At 40.8% G+C, this 19,695-nt stretch overlaps 2 protein-coding genes across 4 annotated transcripts in view; both read left to right on the top strand.

Moving 5' to 3' along the window:
• LOC105567403 overlaps positions 1-17,237 on the top strand; it is a 35,378-nt gene extending 18,141 nt beyond the window's left edge. The window contains exons 2-3 of the mRNA XM_012022261.1: positions 16,689-16,746; positions 16,874-17,237. Coding sequence (XP_011877651.1) covers positions 16,689-16,746; positions 16,874-16,936 — 121 coding nt within the window. The 3' untranslated portion in view covers positions 16,937-17,237. The remainder of the gene's footprint in view (positions 1-16,688; positions 16,747-16,873) is intronic.
• Positions 6,190-19,695, top strand: part of LOC105567404 (cystinosin homolog) — a 24,246-nt gene continuing 10,740 nt past the window's right edge. The window contains exons 1-3 of one of the 3 annotated variants that reach the window (XM_012022263.1): positions 6,190-6,339; positions 6,750-7,071; positions 7,458-7,554. The gene's annotated coding sequence lies outside the window, so the exon portion shown is untranslated. Of the gene's footprint in view, positions 6,340-6,422; positions 6,627-6,749; positions 7,072-7,457; positions 7,555-19,695 lie in introns of those variants that run through there. The other 2 variants (XM_012022264.1, XM_012022265.1) reach the window with 2 other exon arrangements.

Raw genomic sequence — 19,695 nt, 5'->3', positions numbered from 1 at the left:
GGATCTTCGAGAGCGATTATGGAAGTGAACCGGAGTGGCCGGGCGTCGCGCGGGTAAGGGGAGGAGGAGGAGGAGGAAAAAGTTTATTCGATCGAAGCAATTATTGAAAATTGCCGTACCGACGTTCGAAAACTCACCGTAATCGACTCGTTATTACTTCCGACTCTCTGAAGCGCTCGATGTTAATTTAAGAGATTAATTAAGGGCTCTCGAGATTTCTTCGCGATGCATCAACATCCTGTAGGTACCGGTCTATCCGCGAGGACTACACGAGATTTCGCTAAACAATATTTCAGGAATCGGCTCTTTTAGAGCGAAATTAAAAGACGCCTAAGTACACGAGCGAATATTGACGTAGGTATTTTCTCCCGTTTCTATTTGACATAGAGAAAACCCACGTTTGAAGATTTTGTAAATCATATGAAGTTGAAAGTCTTGGCCAGTGAATAAAACCAACAAAGGTTAAGAAATTATTCGACGCAACTGGCAAAAATGTTTCTTTATTAAAAACACTGATTGTGTTTTTAATTATATATTATATATTTAATTATATTTAATTATAATTTAATAATTATTAAAAACACAGATTGCGCTTTTAATAATTTCTTAACCTTTGAGTATGCAAATGTTTTAGTGACGCCTCGTCACGGTAATAATAGTTGTATTACAACAGTCTCTCATAGAAACTTCTTTTTCGTAAAAGCGTGCGAAAACAATTAGAAGCGAATTTCTATTTTAAAGTCAATTTCCATTCATTTTATTTTTATGAAGCCGCGGTGTCGAGGGACGCGCCCTGCTAAGCGAAAGCAGGCGCCATTTAATAATTATAATCTTTGCGCGGAGGACGTATTTTCTCAAGAGGCGAGGAGAGGAGCAAATTATACACGTAAACGGGAAGCATTCCATGTCGGTAGACGAGCCGAACCCGTTTCAAGACTCGATTTCAAGTTTCCGGTAACGAACGGTGCAACGTTGAGCCCTCTGCTTTTTTTCTCCCCTACCGTCGCCTTCTTCTTTTTGTTTCTGGACACTGCAATCTGGCCATTTACGGACTACAAGTAACCGAGCTCTCCTTCTCTCTTTACGCCTGTGCATCGAAGAGGCGTGTAACGGCGTGCCATATAATAATGCAATTTACGGCGAATCGTGTTATCGTGACGAATTTCGGCATTCGTGCAGTCGAGATTTAAACTTTTCACCGAAAGGAAGAAACGAGAAATTTTAGCGCATATAATGGGTTCAAGTGATTCTCTGTCTCAAGTAAAAGGAAACATTTGCGAATTTGTGCTAAAACTGTAACATAGGAGAACGATAAAAAATTAAATACGCTCGCTAATACTTTTCTAGAAGGGAAAATAGTCAGTAAAATAAATTGTAAATTCAGATAAATTAATGCGGGCAATTACTGATATCGGAACAATGACGGCGAGTATTAATCATTGTTCTAGGTTTTCTTCGCGCCCGTCCTCGCGCAATTTAGGCGAAAACATGCTGCCATTTAATCACTTAGGAAACTACCAGGAAGCACGATTTTTCTTTCGTATCGGCGGAGCAGCTGCAACATTACAACCCCGTAGTCATCTATGATGTCATAATTTATCTCAATCTAGAAAATATGGTATCGACTTTCAAGGAATTGGAATTTTTATCGGGCAGCTGGCGTCCTAAGTGATGTAGCTGATGATGAAACAGTAGATTAAACATGAATCACATAAACGAGCTCATTATTTCTGGTTTTCAACCTCGGAATTCTACACATTTTAATCTCTTAACATCGGTAACTCGCATTCTCCCGCATGACTCGCGTTAGAAAATTGCGTACGTTAAAAAGTGTCTTTTCTATAACCAAGAAAAAAATCGGATTCTATCCCGAGTCAAAGGAAATGCGACTTATGTTACTTTCACGGCAACGAACATACGTTTACTTTTCATGCACTTCTCTTTTATCCCCTTTGCCCGTGTCAATTACGTGTTACGCTCGTAAATTATGTCAGTATAATGTGTTTGTCCTCAACATGAGACCCTTTTACATTGCATAACAACTCAGTAGTTCCATGACCGCGTAACGCAAGTTGCGCAGTCACAAAGCACAAAGACGAATGACGTAGACGATGCATAAAAATAGAAGTCGACCGACAAGGTAAAGAGGAAGAAGGCCAATTCGCTAAACATCCCGCGGAACAAACCGGTATTCGCGTTTGCATCGTGTAGAAAATTAAGCCAAGTGCTCAACAGACAACAGAGATAAACTTATCTGCTCGCGCAGTTAAAACGCACGACTTTTATCGCATCCCCTTTTATTATCTCGCCGTACATGAGAAACCCTTTGTGTACGCGCCTTTCAGTGACCGTTTATTCTCGGTGCGTCAGATTCCCTCAACGATAATGCAAGATTCAAGGGTCTAAATTGTCTGAAAGTCGATATACCAATTAAGTCGGCGAATTTATTCTCGCTTTGAAAGCGAAAATCATTCGCCCGTGCAAGAAGTCGTACGAATTCGCAAATGTGCTCAAACCTTTTAACGAAATCGAAACGATTATATGAGACAAGTTCGTACAAGCGCTTCAACCTTTCTGCCATCAAACGCTGATGTGGAGTCTAGACGGTTCAACGGCGCGATCGGCGAAAAAAATGGGATGCGCTAATTGCATAAATAAATGTGCAATATGGTTTTTTTTCACGAGCTGGTAGCAATCTATCTGTTTAAATGTACGGCTAATATGATCACGAAACAAAAATAGATTGGCCACAATTCCATTTTTTGACGTGATTCGCTTTCCCGACGCTGTAATGGTAAAACGATCACTTCTCGAGGGCGGAGAGACAGAACGAAAAGGGGGAGGGGGAGAGAAATTACGTTATCGAATCAAATTTGCAATAGCTAATTATGGTACGGTATAATCCGTTAATGAAGCTATACGTTAACTCGACATAGAACGGGCTCCACCGGAGCACATTATTTATAACAAACGCTGACAAATCCCCCGCCTGATCGAATATTTTCCACTGTTCGGAAAATTATATCTACTTGGCTGACGCGTGACACTATCATTTCATGCATCATTTATGACACACACGTTACAATCCCGAATCCATACATTTTTTTATGTACTACAAATGACAAAACGCGCAGTTTGTTCTCGCGCGCTGTATATTTTTAAGAACTTGTACGCATGCAAAGAAGGTACTGTATGCGCAACGTCGATTTAAAATAAAAGGTAATTTATAACTCACCGATACGATTCGCAACAGCAGAGTTGGGCATCGTTAACCGTATACGTTAATCTGTAAAAGTACAAATATGATTATTATACAACATTTTATTAAATATATATTATATTTTATATTTTTCAAAATAGGTATTTAGTAAAATCATAGAACACTCAAAAGAGTCTTCCTTTTAAGTATAAACCCACAAAATTTTAGACTTTCGTTTTGTTATTCGAATCCACGTTCGAATCATTTGATTCGATTTTACGTCAATAGTAGTATTTGCATATGAAAGATATTATCTTGGTAGAGAATAGTGAAATTAATGCCAGTTTAGCTCATTTGTATTTACAGTAGAACAGCTATACTAACGTAGCTGACAACGCGGTTCACACGGTCTACGTGCGAAATGTAATCGTATTATTAGCCGTGAATGCAATCGGATTACTTTCACAAGTGATTCTTATTCTACGGATGTCGTCTCCTCGAAATCGTGGAGAGCGAGGCCGCGCCGCGCCGCGCCGCGTCGCCGGCCATTCATCGCACTCTTGGAATTCGTGTCAATCGCGTGTAATCCGGGCGATCTGGAGGATCTAAGCGCGCGGGGGAAGAACTCGCGCAATGTGCCGTGAGGTACGTCATTCCGCGCATTCGCCTCGTCATTCCGTGACATCACGGCACCACGTGCACCGCGAATATCCCGCCGTCATTGTTCGGCGTATCGCTCACGTGTGACTTATTGCACGATAAACGCATCTGGTCCCCCTTCGTTCGGACAGATTTAGCTCCTTTAGCCCGGAGTCAGTGTCAAGGTGATCGGTCGTTTAGACCCCACCATCGCTCGTGCTGGTGGACGTGTTCGTACACTGCAATGACATTATTTTCGTCGCAAACACTGCGGTATTTGACAATGCTGCACGTAACGTTTTGATACAGCAATTGTGCATTCATTTTACAAATATGTCGCGACTCGTGATACAATTTTTTTCTTAATTGTGATGTAAAAATCTGTTTTAAGCAGTTACATCGACCTTCTTTTATCTCACGATTAAACCGAATGTTAATTATCCCACATGTGTAAGTGACGCGTAATCTGAAAGATGAGAACTACATGTTCTCTCTTTCTCTTTAAAAAAAAGAAAGGATCTAGGGAATGTGAATATGATCAACTTTGACATCTTTAAATATAATTTTCAACATCAATGATTTTTATTGACCGTATCTGGCGATTAAAATTTTTATTGCGAAAAATATTACCCCAACCAGGATTCGAACCTGGGACCTCCCTCAATCCGTCTTACCAGCTCGACCACTGGGGCTGTGATAATACTGTTCGCAATAACATATATTAGTTAAGATGTTGTTTACGCGTCCATTTCGACTTTTCAGAACAGTGCGTCGATACGGGTTGTCGACCATACACTGAACTGTCGATACGCGATTTCTTTAATTTTCCCTTTCCCCTGCCCTCCCCCCGATCCCATTTCCCCCTATTACAGCGGCAAAATAAAATTATAAATATAATTTTATTTTGCCGCTGCTCCCGGGGACTTTGTTAGCAATTTTATTGACATTTATATCCATTAGATAAAAACTCGGAATTATTTTAATAATTAGTCATGAGCACTCTCATTTTCTCATCATTGGTGCATCGACAAGTGTAACGATCAATTTTCAATGACTTTCATTGGCCGCAACTTGAACGTGCAATGGTCTCAATTGAATTCAATAAACACTGATTAATCTCTTGACTTGTTGCTTTGTCATGTTGTCATTACATATATGGGCGTGCATGCACGCGAATAGTTCAACGCGTATTAATAACTCAAGATCTTTTATCTCTCGAATTAACGAACTGCAATTGCTACGAATGAATGATATGCCACTTTTTTTTTCATTCAGCCTAGACGTTACAATGAATACGCAGAAAATACAAGCAATTCGGTGTTGCAGTACACTCCCTAAAAGTCAATCGGTAGATTATCATTGAAAACAGCGAATACTTTTCAGTGATAATTCAATTTTAGCGAGCAGTTTCTTAGTAACATGATATCGAATTGTCGTTTCTGGCATTAATTATACGAAGCAAGAGCGTGTAGCTTGTAATTTAACGATAATACCAACGAGAAAATATTGTAGAATGCAGCCTTGAAAAAAACGAAAATGAGAAACCAATACATCGAGCCTTTTTATCAGATAATAATGCGTGATAAGAATTTCATGTAAAGAAACAAAATACTCGAATCTAATCCGTCTATTATCAATCTTATCTAGCGTTAATAAAAGTAGATGAGCAATCATGCAGATAACGAAATTCAGCAAGTCTCATCGAATGCAATAGTTTCCCCAAGTCATCAACGATCAAGCGGATAGAAAGGAAACTGATTTAACTCTCGACTGATTTATTAGCTTATCACCTTCTATCGGAGATCCATTAAAGCTACGCTTCAAAAATATTCGTTAATTTATTTGCCTCAATATTCATCGTGTATTCGAATTAAACAAATTAAAAGCAAAGTTTTCCCTCGTATTTTACACTTTTCCGGTTGTGAACAAAAGTACAGCAAACGTATGTAGATTCCTATGCGAAAACAACGCGCAGGCAGAATCAGACTTGCGCAGAGTAATTTGTATTAAATTTCATTAAATTCCACGCGAATCCACGTATCTCGGACGAGAAGATCGGGGCCGTTGGCAATTTTTAGTCGCACATCCCGACGAGAACCGACACTCGTCGAGGAACGTGGCGAGTGTCGTCTCGTCAAAGGGAATTAACGCAGAAACATTTGCAACATCGGCGGGACCGCAAAAGATGTGCAAAATTAAGCGATCCGCTCGCACAGACACAGGCGAACGAGCAGAAACAGGATGGAGGTGGAGGGGCATACCATGCATGGAGGGAAATGATTTTAGAGCATGAAGGGGGAGGGGGAAACCCTCTTACAGGATTTATATATACGAGCGATCTCGCGCTGACTTTTGTGAGTCGCGTCGTACGCTCGGCCGAACCGGTCGGTTTACGTGGTCATCGTCGCAGCCTCGTTCGCGTTTCCGCGAGCAACGACAGTTTCCTTTTCAGAGAGAAGAATCGTCGCGCCGATTGTTATCAACGTAATCGGTTGCTTCTGGTGAGCTTGATTTTTCACGCGAAAGCGGGGGGGAAAAAAAGTCGCGACGGTTGACAGTAACGGACTGCGAGTGCCTTCAGCTGTGTCGATTTGTGCGAGCTGCAGCAGTTGTCACGTGACTCGGACGGCTTTATCGTTGCTCTCTATCGTTACTACATTATAGATAACGACATTGACAAGGCTGCCGATAGTGAAATATTACGCGATAATGTTCAACTTCACCGAACAATTTAGAATTGAACGGCGGATGATCGTCTACATCTAAAAGAGACTATCATGCAATCTTAGTTAGTAGATAAACACAATTCTCGGACGTAAATGTTTGGGTGCGATCGTAGAATCGAATAATTGCGAGCACCGCGAACCTTTATTACTTTTAATTTTGATCTAAACAACCGTATTGCCCTCAGCTTCAAACTCCTTATACTACAATCATCCGCAACGAAACTCGAAAACTTGGTGAACTCAAGATCAAGGACTTGGAGTATCGGGAACCACGGGAAAATTCAATCGGCAAAGCTTCAATTGGAGATTAAAGTCGAGATCGTCGCTCGGTGATCGCATTTATCAACAAGCTGGATTTCCTGCACGGCGCCGAGTCTGTGGTCGAAAGTGTTTACTCACCGGGATGATAACCACGTGGTTTTAGGTGTAATAGGATCGAGAAACCCTTGAGATCATTTGTATTCTTACACATTCAATTGGATCGATCGGATCGATAACGACACGGTGGTATGATTCATGATTTTATCTCGAGTAACGTTTAAATCAGGCTTGAATATAAGTTCAATACGATGGTGGTGGCAAATGTTTTAAGTCCAATTGTCGAATGAGAGATTTTAGATTAATTTTTCTAGAAGGAACACCTGAATGATTTACAAACGTGTTTCAAGTAGAAAAACATTTTTTCCTCTTTCTCTTAAAAGCCATTCGAACGCGCGTCACTTCGAAAATTAATCGCCAAAAGAGACAAGACTGTCGCTGTCGTTCAAAGTCACTCAGAGAAGAAATTTTTTTTTCTGTCAACGAACGAAAATTTTTGACGCGGACTCCCTCTCGATTTCTGATTACGAGCATGCATATTCCAGCGGCCTTTAATAAAAAGCTTCTCGTTACAGACGGTCTCGTGAAGTCGGTTGTAACGCGCAGAGATTGGATGTCTCTGCATCTCTCGATGGTAGATTTTAACTGTCGCGGCTGAGCGAAATTTGACAGGTGAGTGAGCGCGGCAGCGCAAACTTTTATCGGCAAATCAAGGACGGTAAAAACCGGCGGGATGCATCGTTAATAATCGTGATTGCTCGCGAAACCGACTGAAATAACGCTGCGGATAATGAACGGCGCGTCGGAGATAATGGCGGAAATAAGCCGGGCGAAGCAATGAATTGTTACGTTTGATCTAAAGAACTGCCCACGCCTAATCTACAACTATCCCTCGGAGTACCCCTGATACTGAAACGCATACGTACACACGCGGCCATACGCGCCTTTTCCTCTCAGATCCAATACAGGTGCGGCAAACTTCAACGTACCTTTCATTTATGATTCGCTACTCGCGATGTCGCTTATAATACATCTAGGTATTGTCGAGTATCCTCTAGCCATCTTTTTTTACCGACACAGTCAAATATAGTTTTTGCGATTCGTGTTTTATTAGCTCTTATGCACAAAATAATGCCAGGATAAATTGCGGACCGCATAGCAGAACATTATCATACTTAAAACACTCAGTTCAGAAGTCTAATAAAAAAGATAGTGGCATTTGAAATTTTCAATTCGTAGCTCGAACTAAATTTGAAATTGGCTTTATAAAACGGCAAAACTCTCCCACACAATTAAAGTACACGTAAAGACAAAACCAGGGACGGTCGACTTTATATTTAAAAAAAACCGAAGAGAAATTAAACATATAAAAATTTATATAAAAAAAACGAAGAGAAATGAAATATAAAGTACTTAACAATGTAAATGTAATATAACGTCGGTGTTATATTACATTTATCTTGTTGAGCAGGAAATTATAATATTGATGTTATGTAACTGTTACTTGGTGTTTACTGGAATGTTAAAAAATACAGCTTTAACACGTTTTCTTTATTTCATTTCGTCGGCGACCGGGTCTGAAATTTCGCGTACTGATAGACAAAATTTACAACTGCGACATACTTCAATTTCAATTTTTTCTACTTTTGGTCGGTTTGTGCAGAAGCCACCTTAAAAGTATCCTTCGCGCGTACGTGAACGGAACGCGCCTGAATGATCGTTAAATCATCTCCGTTTGGGGCGGGGGGGGGGAGAATGCGCGGCGGGAATTTTGCACCGCATGAATTTACGACAAAGCGATCCGTTATTTCCGTCGATCGCGCAATGATTTAATTTTCGGGAAACTAGCCGTGAAATCAAAATCGATCAGCGGCAAAGGGGAAAGGGGACCCATCACTCGGTGTCGCGCGATCGACCATCGGCAAACGTGTAGTTATTCGAAGCCAGGAAAAACGGGGGCATTGAATGCGGTTGCAAATAGGCCGTAAGTCATTGGCACAAAACACGTTTTGCACGCACACGATAAAACGCGCGCCGTTGACTTTCGTAAGCCGCGACAATTGTCGCGCATCCAGCGATTTCTGGACACGCGCGAGCCTCGCCGCGAATATTCGCCATATGATTGCCGAAATATTAATCGACGTGTTTCTCAGTGTTCAATTATAAATTATCTGTCAATCGGTTTTTAAATAACGTCGTGTGATGCGATTATAAAAAGTCCCACGGTATACGCATATAGAATTTATTAGAGGGAGATTGATTGTGCTGTACAATAAATTTCGCATTGATTATGAAAATTAATTTTACATTATTAATCGAAAGGTAATTTTGAAATCCCTGACCGACTTTTGCAAAAGTACTTGATATCTGACTGTATGATAAAGTACACAATAAAATATATGAAATTGTGCATAGATCATAGAATATTGGCGGTTAAATAATATTTTGAATATTCGATATTATAATGAAAATACAGCGCGTTTAGAAATTAAATTATAATTAGAGAACAATCTTTCGCGCAGTGTAGACGCGCAAATTTTTCGTTTGGAAATAATACGTAACGAGCGTATAATTTTAAAACATTTTCGGGCAGAAGTGTTCGATCATTCTGTTGAGTCTCACAATCGCGTCGCTGAATCGAAATGAAGCTTGTTATCGTTATATCTCGAACGGACATCGCGCCAATGCATTACTCAGGGACGCAACACTCCTCGATATGAAGAAAGGAGGAATCACGTTATCGCGAATCTCTGCGATCATATCTTGAACGAGTTATTCAACTCGTTATCGCCAATAAACTCCCAGAGCAAGGCTCTTTAGCACAATCAAACGTGTCTTATTGCAAAAACACTGCAAGTTGCAATCCCAAAGTTGAACGCTGACAGGATTTTTCCATTTTCGTTACGTATTACGTTTCACTGACACAATATCGTTGCTGTCATATGTGGCCCTTTTTAAAATGGAATGAAATGATAAAATTTCAATGAAGCCATTTATACTACTTCGCAAAAACTGGCCGGACGTGCGCGTCAAAACGCCACCGAGAAATAAATAATTTCGAATCGGCGAGAAAGGGCCGATTGCCGGCATTACAGCGGCGTGCAAGCGTCACCAAGAAAGGTGCATAAATATTGGCCGGTCGCACCAGTCGATTAATCCGCGATCGCGTCGATATTGATATTAAAACTCAATAAATTGTGAATTATTCATGAACGCGCCGGGTCGGGCATGCGGGCTTACGCGAGCTTTTTAACTTCTTCATACTAGATCGAACGGCGCTTTATCGACGTCATAGAAATAGCGACAAAAAGCACGCGCGCGGCACATCGCACGAATACAACGTGTTAACGACGCAAAGTTGTTTTTGTTGAAAATTCTGCAAAATCGCCTACAGCGTATCGTAAACAAAACTGCGCTATCCGCAACAAATGGAAATTTCGCAACGGATCCGATACGCGATGCACGATTCGCGGTACCGTTACCAGGTAGACCGCGTCCGTACCCGAGTAAAACATTAATAAGGCTGTGAAAAGAAATCTATTTTCCTTAATATTAATCGGGTCCTAATACGTAAAAGTGATCAGGCACCTGAAAAGTTTGTAACAAGTAGTTTGTAAGAACTTTGTAAGGAAATATTATCGGGGCCTTACAAAGAAATATTGTCGGGACCTCATAAGAAAACAGAATCAGGCCCTTTCAAAATATTAATCCTGATTCTTAATTAAGGCTTGCCGAGCAGAAATTTAAGGAAATTTAATTTTTTTAAATTAATTTTTTAATTTAAAGAATTATTTAACGCCAGAGCAATTGATTAATCAATGTAGAAAATGGCTGAGGTAATAAGGAATCCTGTTATCATCCTTATCGGGGCCTGCAACTGCCTGAATTAGCCCTAACAATTTTTTACTCGGGTATTTTATTATTAAGCAATGAGAGAAGATCGATCCAGCTACGGCTACAGCCTGCGAAGGTGACTTGAATTCTCTCCGACAGTCAAGGTAAACGGACAAATAGTAAGTACGGTGTAGCGACGATAAAAATGTTATTAGCGCTCGTGGCATTCGTTCTTGATTAGCGTAGCGTAGCGGCGCGTGATTATTGCGCAAGAGCCGCTGGCGTCGGCGTCGAGCAAGGAATTTTCTCGTATCGAGCCCAAGGTATCGCGCGATTCTTTTGTCAGAGTGGAAAGACGAAATGTGCAAATCCTCGTGAAAGTTTTTGCCAGGGAGAAGAGCATTTCGCTGACGAGAAGCCGATTCTGAATTGATCGGCGAAGCTGCTCTTGAAAGGTAATACGACAAAACAGAGGCCGCAAACTGGCGACAATGTTAAGCAGATAAATAATTAATACAGGTGTGACATCTTGATGTTATCTTTATGCGTAAAATATCGCAAAATGGCCCCAGGAACGTTTCTGAGAGATTTATGCCTAAGACTAGTTTTTGTTTACTAGTTTGTAAAATTTCAGTAATTTGTTCCATGCTATTTTAATATATTATGTCTTATGTTACATTTTGTAACATATGTTTAGTCTTAATAAATGTCGTAAATTGTTCTGTCGAAACATCAAGGCCCGGTTTCGCTGACGTTGTTCAGCTAGCTAAAGTTCTTTGCCCCTTTCTAAAGTAACAGTTGGAAAGAGACAAAGAACGAATTAAACCAAGTTTAAAGTTAAGCGACGTTGGTGAAACCGAGCCTAAGTCGTCTTATTGAAGCCCATCTCTGATGGCAGGCCACGGCATTATCAAAAATATTATCAAAGTAATGCAAAATCCGGAAAAACAAAACGCAAAAGATGCCAAAAATAACATCAAGATGTCGCATCTCTAATAACGAATTCTTGGAAACGGGCTTTTGTTAATACCGCGAGCGTCCTTGTTCTGAGCGCCGAGAGGAGCGCGTTGCATATTTCTCGCGTGCAGCGCGATATCGATCACGAGACAATGCCCGATCTCGTTATCGATGCACACACGTGACTCGCAAAGCGTTCCTCGTCATAAATAAGACAATCGAGTCACGCGAGCAGTTTTCTCCGCCTGACCCACGCGCTCATTAGCCCGACACGAACGATTAATATTTCTTAAATTAATCAAGACGTCTAACACGTTAACGATTCATGCCGTGCACGTCACCCAGGAATAAAAATCGCTTACGAATTAATAACATTTATTAATTACGTATGTTAATCTTGAAACGCTATGCCGGTTTAAAATTTGCGCGATAAAGCGCTGACGTATATATGTACAAGTAAGGTGCGCCTGCAAAAAAAGCTCGTGTGTCTTATCTGTTAGATGACAGATTACAGCGAAATACTGGCTTCATCGGCGAGATATTAATCGGCTCTGATTAATTAATTTTAAAAAGCGATTAAAGGGAACGATTTGACGAATTAAACTGCAGTGTGTACTGCAAATCTAATTATATTCTGGAGAATTAACCGGAATTTATTTTCAAATAAAGCTTATACCTTCCTGAGTCATTCGCGTCGCTTGCGTTGATCTAGCGCGGATTTTATTCCATTTCCATTATCGTGATAAATAACGTTAAATAAAAGTACAACGAAACGTCACCAAGTCATAAGCGTCAGAGCAGCGATAATTTGACCGTTATAATGAGAAATGTAAATAGAGCTTAATACACGGCCGCTTATTGTTCGAGGATATCGGACACTCGGCTACGCGAATTAGCGATTCGGCGGAATGGGATAAACAAATGGCGTAATTAAATATTCACTCCCGTTCCACTGGTTTGTAAATTCGACCGGATTTCGTTCCGCCAACAACATACGACGACATCATTTTTATTTATTTACGCGATGACACGTTACGAGCCGCGAGCGGAAATTGCGTATTGGCTATATCTCATATGTGCGCGCGCGCGCGACGTATATACACGCATATATATACATATCTATACATATATGTATGTATGTATATATTATATTTCGCATTACATTGAATTTTACAACGCGGCATCGCGCGAGAACGGGGATATATTTATTTGAACGCGCGCGCCGCAATTAATTCGATTATCTACTTACGTGTTATGTACGTGCGCTCCGGTTATTAACTGTCATAATTTGTACGCCAGGAATTTCTACTTTACACTTTGCAATTTTGCCAGCTAAAGAGATAATCGCCAAGCCGTGGTCCTCGCTAAATTCCGCGGACGCGTGTTCTTCGCGGCCGGCCGTTCTTGTACGGGCGGAAACGTCGAAACGTCAGTCCACTACGAGCAAGCGGAAAGGGCTCGTCGGCAAGTTGCAACAGGAAGAATCGAACTTGAAAAAAAGAACCACGGAGTTTAATAGCCACCCTGCGCATTTTACGGCCGTCCTGTATATTATACGAGTACCGGGTCTCCCATGTATTTTATGTATACATTTTATCGGCATCTACGTCGTCGTGCATTAGCTACTTATGCATACACAGTAAAGTACATAATACCAGTGAGGCAGATCTGAAATGCTGTGTGCGACCATGCTTTCCTCTCTCTCTCTATCGCGATTATTAATAGAAGAGACGATTATGTATTCTTGACTGGCCGAATATCTCACCTAATCAACTTCTCGATCGATTGATCGACTGCCGGAGACGATGACGCTATCTCGTTACTGTCACTCCTGCGATAGTCAATGACAGACTCGCCGTGGCTTTTCCCAAGTGAGTCGTTTAAATACGCCGTCACTCAATCAATCTCAACATCTAGTAATTTCATCAATTAATGATGAGAAATTTCATAATAAATTTCGAAGCAGGTCAAGCTGCAGAAGTCAAATAGACCATAATGTTTTATTGACATTTTCGTCAATTTGATTTGGATATTTCGATTTGTTTAATGAGTAACAAATTTCTATATAATAATAATTCTAATAATAATAATAATATACAATAGATTAACAGCCCACAAGCATGAGTTTATTTAGAAGAGGAAGCGTATCGGAATAATTAAACAGCTTGTCGCTTAATAAATTAAAAGTACGACCTGTAGGCTTTAAGTAATTAATATTAATTGAGTAATAAAAAATAAGTGTTTAATTAAAAGTTTCAGTCAGTGGACTTGACGTTTTATCTTCCACCTTATGTTTTACTTAAGAAATTAGTTTATCTCTAGTAATCGCCTCAATAATGCCATCCTTTCCATGCTATTTGTAAGAGTACGCCAAGGTACAAGACTAAAGAAGTTTCAACTCCAGCATGCGTAATGCATATTAGAGCGCCGCTATTTTGCGAGATCATAAATTCGCGATGGGGAATCGAATTAGAGACAGAAGACCGCGGAGCAACAACAATGAATATATTTTATGAAATTGAAACAAAATAGCCCCGGCACCGCTAAATAAAACAAACTAAGTAAAATAAATAAAAGGAGGAGCGGGGCATGAAAGCATCGCATGCGGATTTGTATTATCCAGTTTTTCACAAAAACAAACCACAAGAGAATTGCTATATAAGCTAGCAATACAACATATATATACACAGTAATACAAGCCAGCTGCAAAATAACAAAATTAATAATCCATGTGGTTTACTTTTATTGTTATTCGTAATTTGTTATTACATTTATTATTTTCTGAAAATCGAATGCGATCGACGTGCAAGGGGGATATTGGAAAAATTATCCTTTTATCCGAAGACTTCGAATTATTAACAACGAATTTCGAGAGAAACATGCATTAATAATAAACGTACATTTAAAGAGAAATTAAAAAATGTTAAATAAAATATAAGAAATATAGTAAACCGGTTGAAAAAATATAGAGATTTCCAGAAGTATATCAATTAACTATAGAATCTGATCTGCTGTTTGAATAAAAAATATTTTATATAAGCTGTTTCAGTTAAGCTTATGTCATTTCAAAAACTGTATATTTCTAACGCGTGCACACTTTTATGGCCAAATGCGTTCGCAATTGTCACTTTTGATACCATTTTCGTATTTTATATACGCCAAATATTAGCAACATATTGTTATTTTTTTTTACTATTTAACCGCTGCTTTCTCAAACGTCCCACGAAATTCGATATTGCGATACCATCAAACGCGTTGGACGGTGATATTAATATTGGAAACCGGATCCACAATAAAGGGTAGACCGGCAAGGAACTCGTAAATTTACGTCGATAACCGACTAAAGCATATAAGAAAAGCGCGAGGAGACCGTAGAATAAATCGCACGAGAAAGCAAGCGGTAAACTGTACGAAAGGGGAAAAAACGGTATTTCTGCGTATAAAAGATTTAATTTTTGATACGCAAGGTACCGGAGATGATCGATCAAACTCGATTATTTCAATATTGAACTAATAGTCGTTAATATTTCCGTAATATCTCCGTGATGAAATTTATCCACGAACGAAGGTAAAAATAAGCGACGTTTATCGCGCATCTATTAGCAGCGCCGAAAGCGCCGCGGCATGCGCTAATGATATTTTTCCAAAATGAACTACCATCATATCATTGTGAGAATAATCTCGCGCCAGTCCGCGTTTACAACGGCGCCTCCGTCGCCGGCCATGAAATTCACGCACCGATGGACAATGCCCATCAATATTCATACGATAAAAGCATGAGTGCTCAAATTTCGACGTAGCTATTACAAGTTGTTTTCGCAACTCCCTCCCCCGCCCCCTTTCGTACGTACGCGAAATCCTGGGCAGTCGTATGGTTATTTTCGTAGAAAATGATAGGACGCGTTAATGCATGCTGCGTGCGTCTAATGATTTTATAACAATAACTCACGAATAGATTTAACTATAGAAATAGATATGAATTCTCTTAGAAATTCCAGTCTTAATCGAATAAAATTCTGGTCAAGGTAAAGCAGTCATTCCTTTGAAATTAAATAAAAGTGCCTCAGTTGGTCGAATTGGTGAGACGCCCGCCTAGAGAGTAGGGAAGTCCAGGTTCAAACCCTGGCTGAGGTAATATTTTCCGCGATAAATTTCTTTAATTAGAATTTGCCAGTCGGCGTCGTTTAACAATTTTTCTACATTGGTTAAATAAAAGTCTAGTAAGGTCAAAATCCAGAGAAACTTTCTTTCATTTCAAAGAAACTTTTTTCCGGGTGCATCTTGGAGCCCGGGAGCGCGCAAAGGCTCACGTGTAAGGCGCGCGTGCAGCGCTGCTTCATAAAAAAAGAAAGAAAAAAAGGAAAAAAAAGGAGGAAAGCCTTGATAAAATCGAGAATAGAGCCATAAAAAATTTCTCGACGGCGGTCAACGACGGACGGCGGCGGAGAGTGGCCGGCGGCCGCATATTTCGCGCTCCATCGATCGGCCGAGAGGGCCCCGAGCCGGGCGGCAAAAGCCGGCGACAGCGCGCGGCGCGGAGTATTTAAAACCGTTTAGCCGGGCAGTTAATTGCGCCAATAATTCCGCCGATGGAATAATAATGCCGGCCGTCGAGCCGCCGCGCGCGGCCCGATAAATCCGACGGGAGAGATTCAGTAAGGGCCGGAGTCGTCGCGGACTATCCGCACGCGACTACGCGCGCCCCGCGCGATATGATATATCGAGCGACGTGTGGCTGTAATGTCGGCATTTTGCCTTAATGCCGCACGGAGAATACGGCGAGGGTGAAAGACGGGAGGGGGTTCCCTAAAATGTTCCTCGCAAATATACGAAGGTGAAACATTCCCCGCCTCGATGACGTCCTGGAGGATATTAAGAAAAGAATTATGCCGTAGGTAAAACACACGCACGCACGCACTGGGGTATCGTTGTCCCGAGTATCATATTTTCCGGCGCCTGATGCGAGAGTTCGCGGGGAGCGCAGTTTCTATTAATTTAATTGTACGAATTTTCAGGCGAGACAACCGTTCGCTCGAGAGAACAGGCGTGAATAAAACAAGTTTAAGCAAACATGTAAGTTAAGACATGCCGAAAATATGTAATTTATTCCTATGCACTCGCTAAAAGTTCACCGCGATTTTCATTGTGAATTGGCGACTATTCATTTGTTTTCGGTAATAATTTACTGATTGACTTTCAGAGAGTACAGCTTGGTTTTCCGTCCAAGCGTAAGATAACGCGAGGTGCCTTCTGGAATTTCTGAAAATCCAGAACTCGATCGCGACACAACGTTGCGTCCCCGAAATATTAATTGGTCGTCGTGTTAGATTGTACTTTCTAATCGGACGTTAACCCACATTGGAATGCGCGCGATTAAGTAATTGACCGTGATAAGAAATTAGCATGGAGCGGGCATCGGGTCGGTCCAACGGCTCCGTCTCGATGTTTAAGCTTCAATTTACGATAATTGTTATTATACTCGGTCGCCTGGATTTTAATTCGTGCAAATCGTTCGCGGTGTCGTAACACAAATTAAGGAATAATACGCGACGGCGCATACAGAGGTAACCTTATTATAAAGAAAAAAAGTAAAACGTATTCCCCTCCCCCCCCCCCCTCCCCGCGATATTGCGAGGCTGAAAACCGTCCGTTATTCTTGCGCTTAATTAAATTCGCGGCATAATAATCGCTATTAAACAAATTTACCTAAACGCGAAATAAATGAGCGTTCATTTTTATTCCCCGCGCGTTTCTCCCTTATTTTTATCAAACGCCGTCCCTTTAATCCGGCTCTAATTAGTATCCTTTACGACGTGAAGTTGCGTACTTTTTTTTGCGCATTACGCACACGTATCTCGGCTCGAAAGGATCCGCAGCGCTAGGTATCAAAAATAAAAATTTAACTGTTCTCTCTCTCTCTCTCTCTCTCTCTCTCTCTCTCTCTCTCTTTCGCGCACACGAGTCGCCGTGTCCTAGAACACGGTATTTTTGCAAGCTCTTTCGATCGCGGTCCGCAGCAGGAAATACATTTCACATTCGCGAATCAGTGCATACACGCGCGTAACAAAAATTTCGCGAAAGCGTATTTGCTCTCGCTACACGTAATAGAGCAGAAACACGGCAATGTTAATATAAAGTACGATTTTACGAATTAAAACGTGGCGGGCGAAAAAGAGAGGCGCGGGAGAGCGGGACGTATCGAGAATGTGCCAAATGTGTGTGTTCTAATAAAAAAGAAAAAGCAATTCTCTCGATTAGATCACGGTGTAAGAGGAGTTATTTATTGACTTCCGCGTAACCAGGCTTATTTTGTTATTGCGTCAGGCCTCCTATTGTTCTTCTCGCCGCGGAAAATCTATCTCCTCGTCGCCTTTTATCATACGAATTTCTTATGGCACGTAAAAGTAAATCTCATTTGTCTTCGTCATTCCGCCGCCGCGCGCGTTCGACATATTGTTCCCCTTTCCCCTCCCGTCTCTCCGTCGCCGGCTCTCTTTCTCCTTCGCGGAGTCGTTATCATACTCTTTATGTCTTTTTTGCTATTCTTCGGGATACGTGCTGGCCTTTTCCCGCAATCTCGGTGGAACTTCACCGAGACTTGACCCACTGAGGCGTATTAAGTTTATCGTCGACTTAGCGCGCTAAGTGCGAAAACAGAGTAAAGGAAAACAGCGGTTCGGCGTGTGTGGTGGAGCTGAAAACGAAAATAGCGGAACGAAATCGCGCGAATTGCATTGACGCTAACCGCAGTACGCGAAATGCAACCGAATTTTCATTCTCTGATGTACAGCGAGAGGGGGACGGGCGGCCGTTTGAATGGTCAAACCTATCGGCGAAATGACCCTTGAACGTTTAATTAATCGCATTAACGTTAATTAGTATCGATTGTAATTGGGTAAATTTTCCTTCCTCGTCTGCATATCATTAGTCCCGTCATACGCATTGCAAAAGTCAGGTTTTACACGCCTGAAACGATACGGTTTTGCACACGGGCCGTCGCGAAAAATTTCCTTCAGACGCTCTTAAAAGTTTCACCGCTGTATTTGAGCGTACGTTGCATTAGGATAACACAAATAACTTTCGATGAAACGCATACGTACACGCGAATAAAAGGAAGGAAATTTTTGATGGGCGGGAATCCCCTGTCGAGGAGCCTTGCATGGAAATGCTTCTCTTGCTTTTAAGAAAATAATGAGTAAATATGGACTTTATATTGTCGGCGCTGTGAAAATTTCTCTCCGAATAAAGTTCCCCGCTATTTTCAATGCGTCGTGCTGTGGACGCGTCGCGACGATACAAAAAGAAAAGAATTATTTGAAATTTTGGAATAACAAAAAAGGCAGTGGAATTTGGTAGCGAAGTAATAAATTAAATGAAGTTAAGCTAAAAGTTCATTACCGCTCACTCGAAGCGAAATAAGATAAATCCTTGGCTTTCAAGCAACGACTGAAGAAGATAAATCCTTTATCAGTCGGGGAAAAAATTTTCTGATCGGTGCCACAGAATAACATATACACCAAGATAATTCTAGGCTTCTAAAAAGTTCTAACAAGAATGTTATCGCGGTTCATGATTTTTGTATCCCGCTTATTACTTTGTCAGACATTTGCGCAATGTCGTCCGATTGTGCAAAAATAACGTTACATTTGGTAATTGCACATAAATTGCAAGTCATTTCTCTGGAAAGCCAAGAACGTCGAGAAAACTCGATCCGTTGCAACAAAAAAAAAGACGTTGATGTATTATCCCGCAAACATATAAATTTGTATTCTCCCTACGTATATTTATTCTCTCATTAGTCTTCCTACTTTTTTAATTGAAAAATGGTGTTCCATTGCGTTTCGAGAGAATATCCTATAATTCGAGCTCGTATCGAACAGCCAATTCTTCAAGCAACAACAATTATTCCTTTAATTTTTTTTCTTCAAGCTTTTAAACTTCAAGATGGTGCGTTGTTAACTTAATAAAGTTTTTTTCAAAATATGTGCAGACTTAAAATTCTGCCAATCCTAGGTCTTAATT

Source organism: Vollenhovia emeryi, unplaced genomic scaffold (genome assembly GCF_000949405.1).
Source record: "Vollenhovia emeryi isolate VEMERY1.0 unplaced genomic scaffold, V.emery_V1.0 DF939138.1, whole genome shotgun sequence".
In the NCBI taxonomy this organism is placed as follows: Eukaryota; Metazoa; Arthropoda; class Insecta; order Hymenoptera; family Formicidae; genus Vollenhovia; species Vollenhovia emeryi.
Note: the sequence above shows the minus strand (reverse complement) of the source record. Positions and strands in the feature narration are given on the sequence as shown.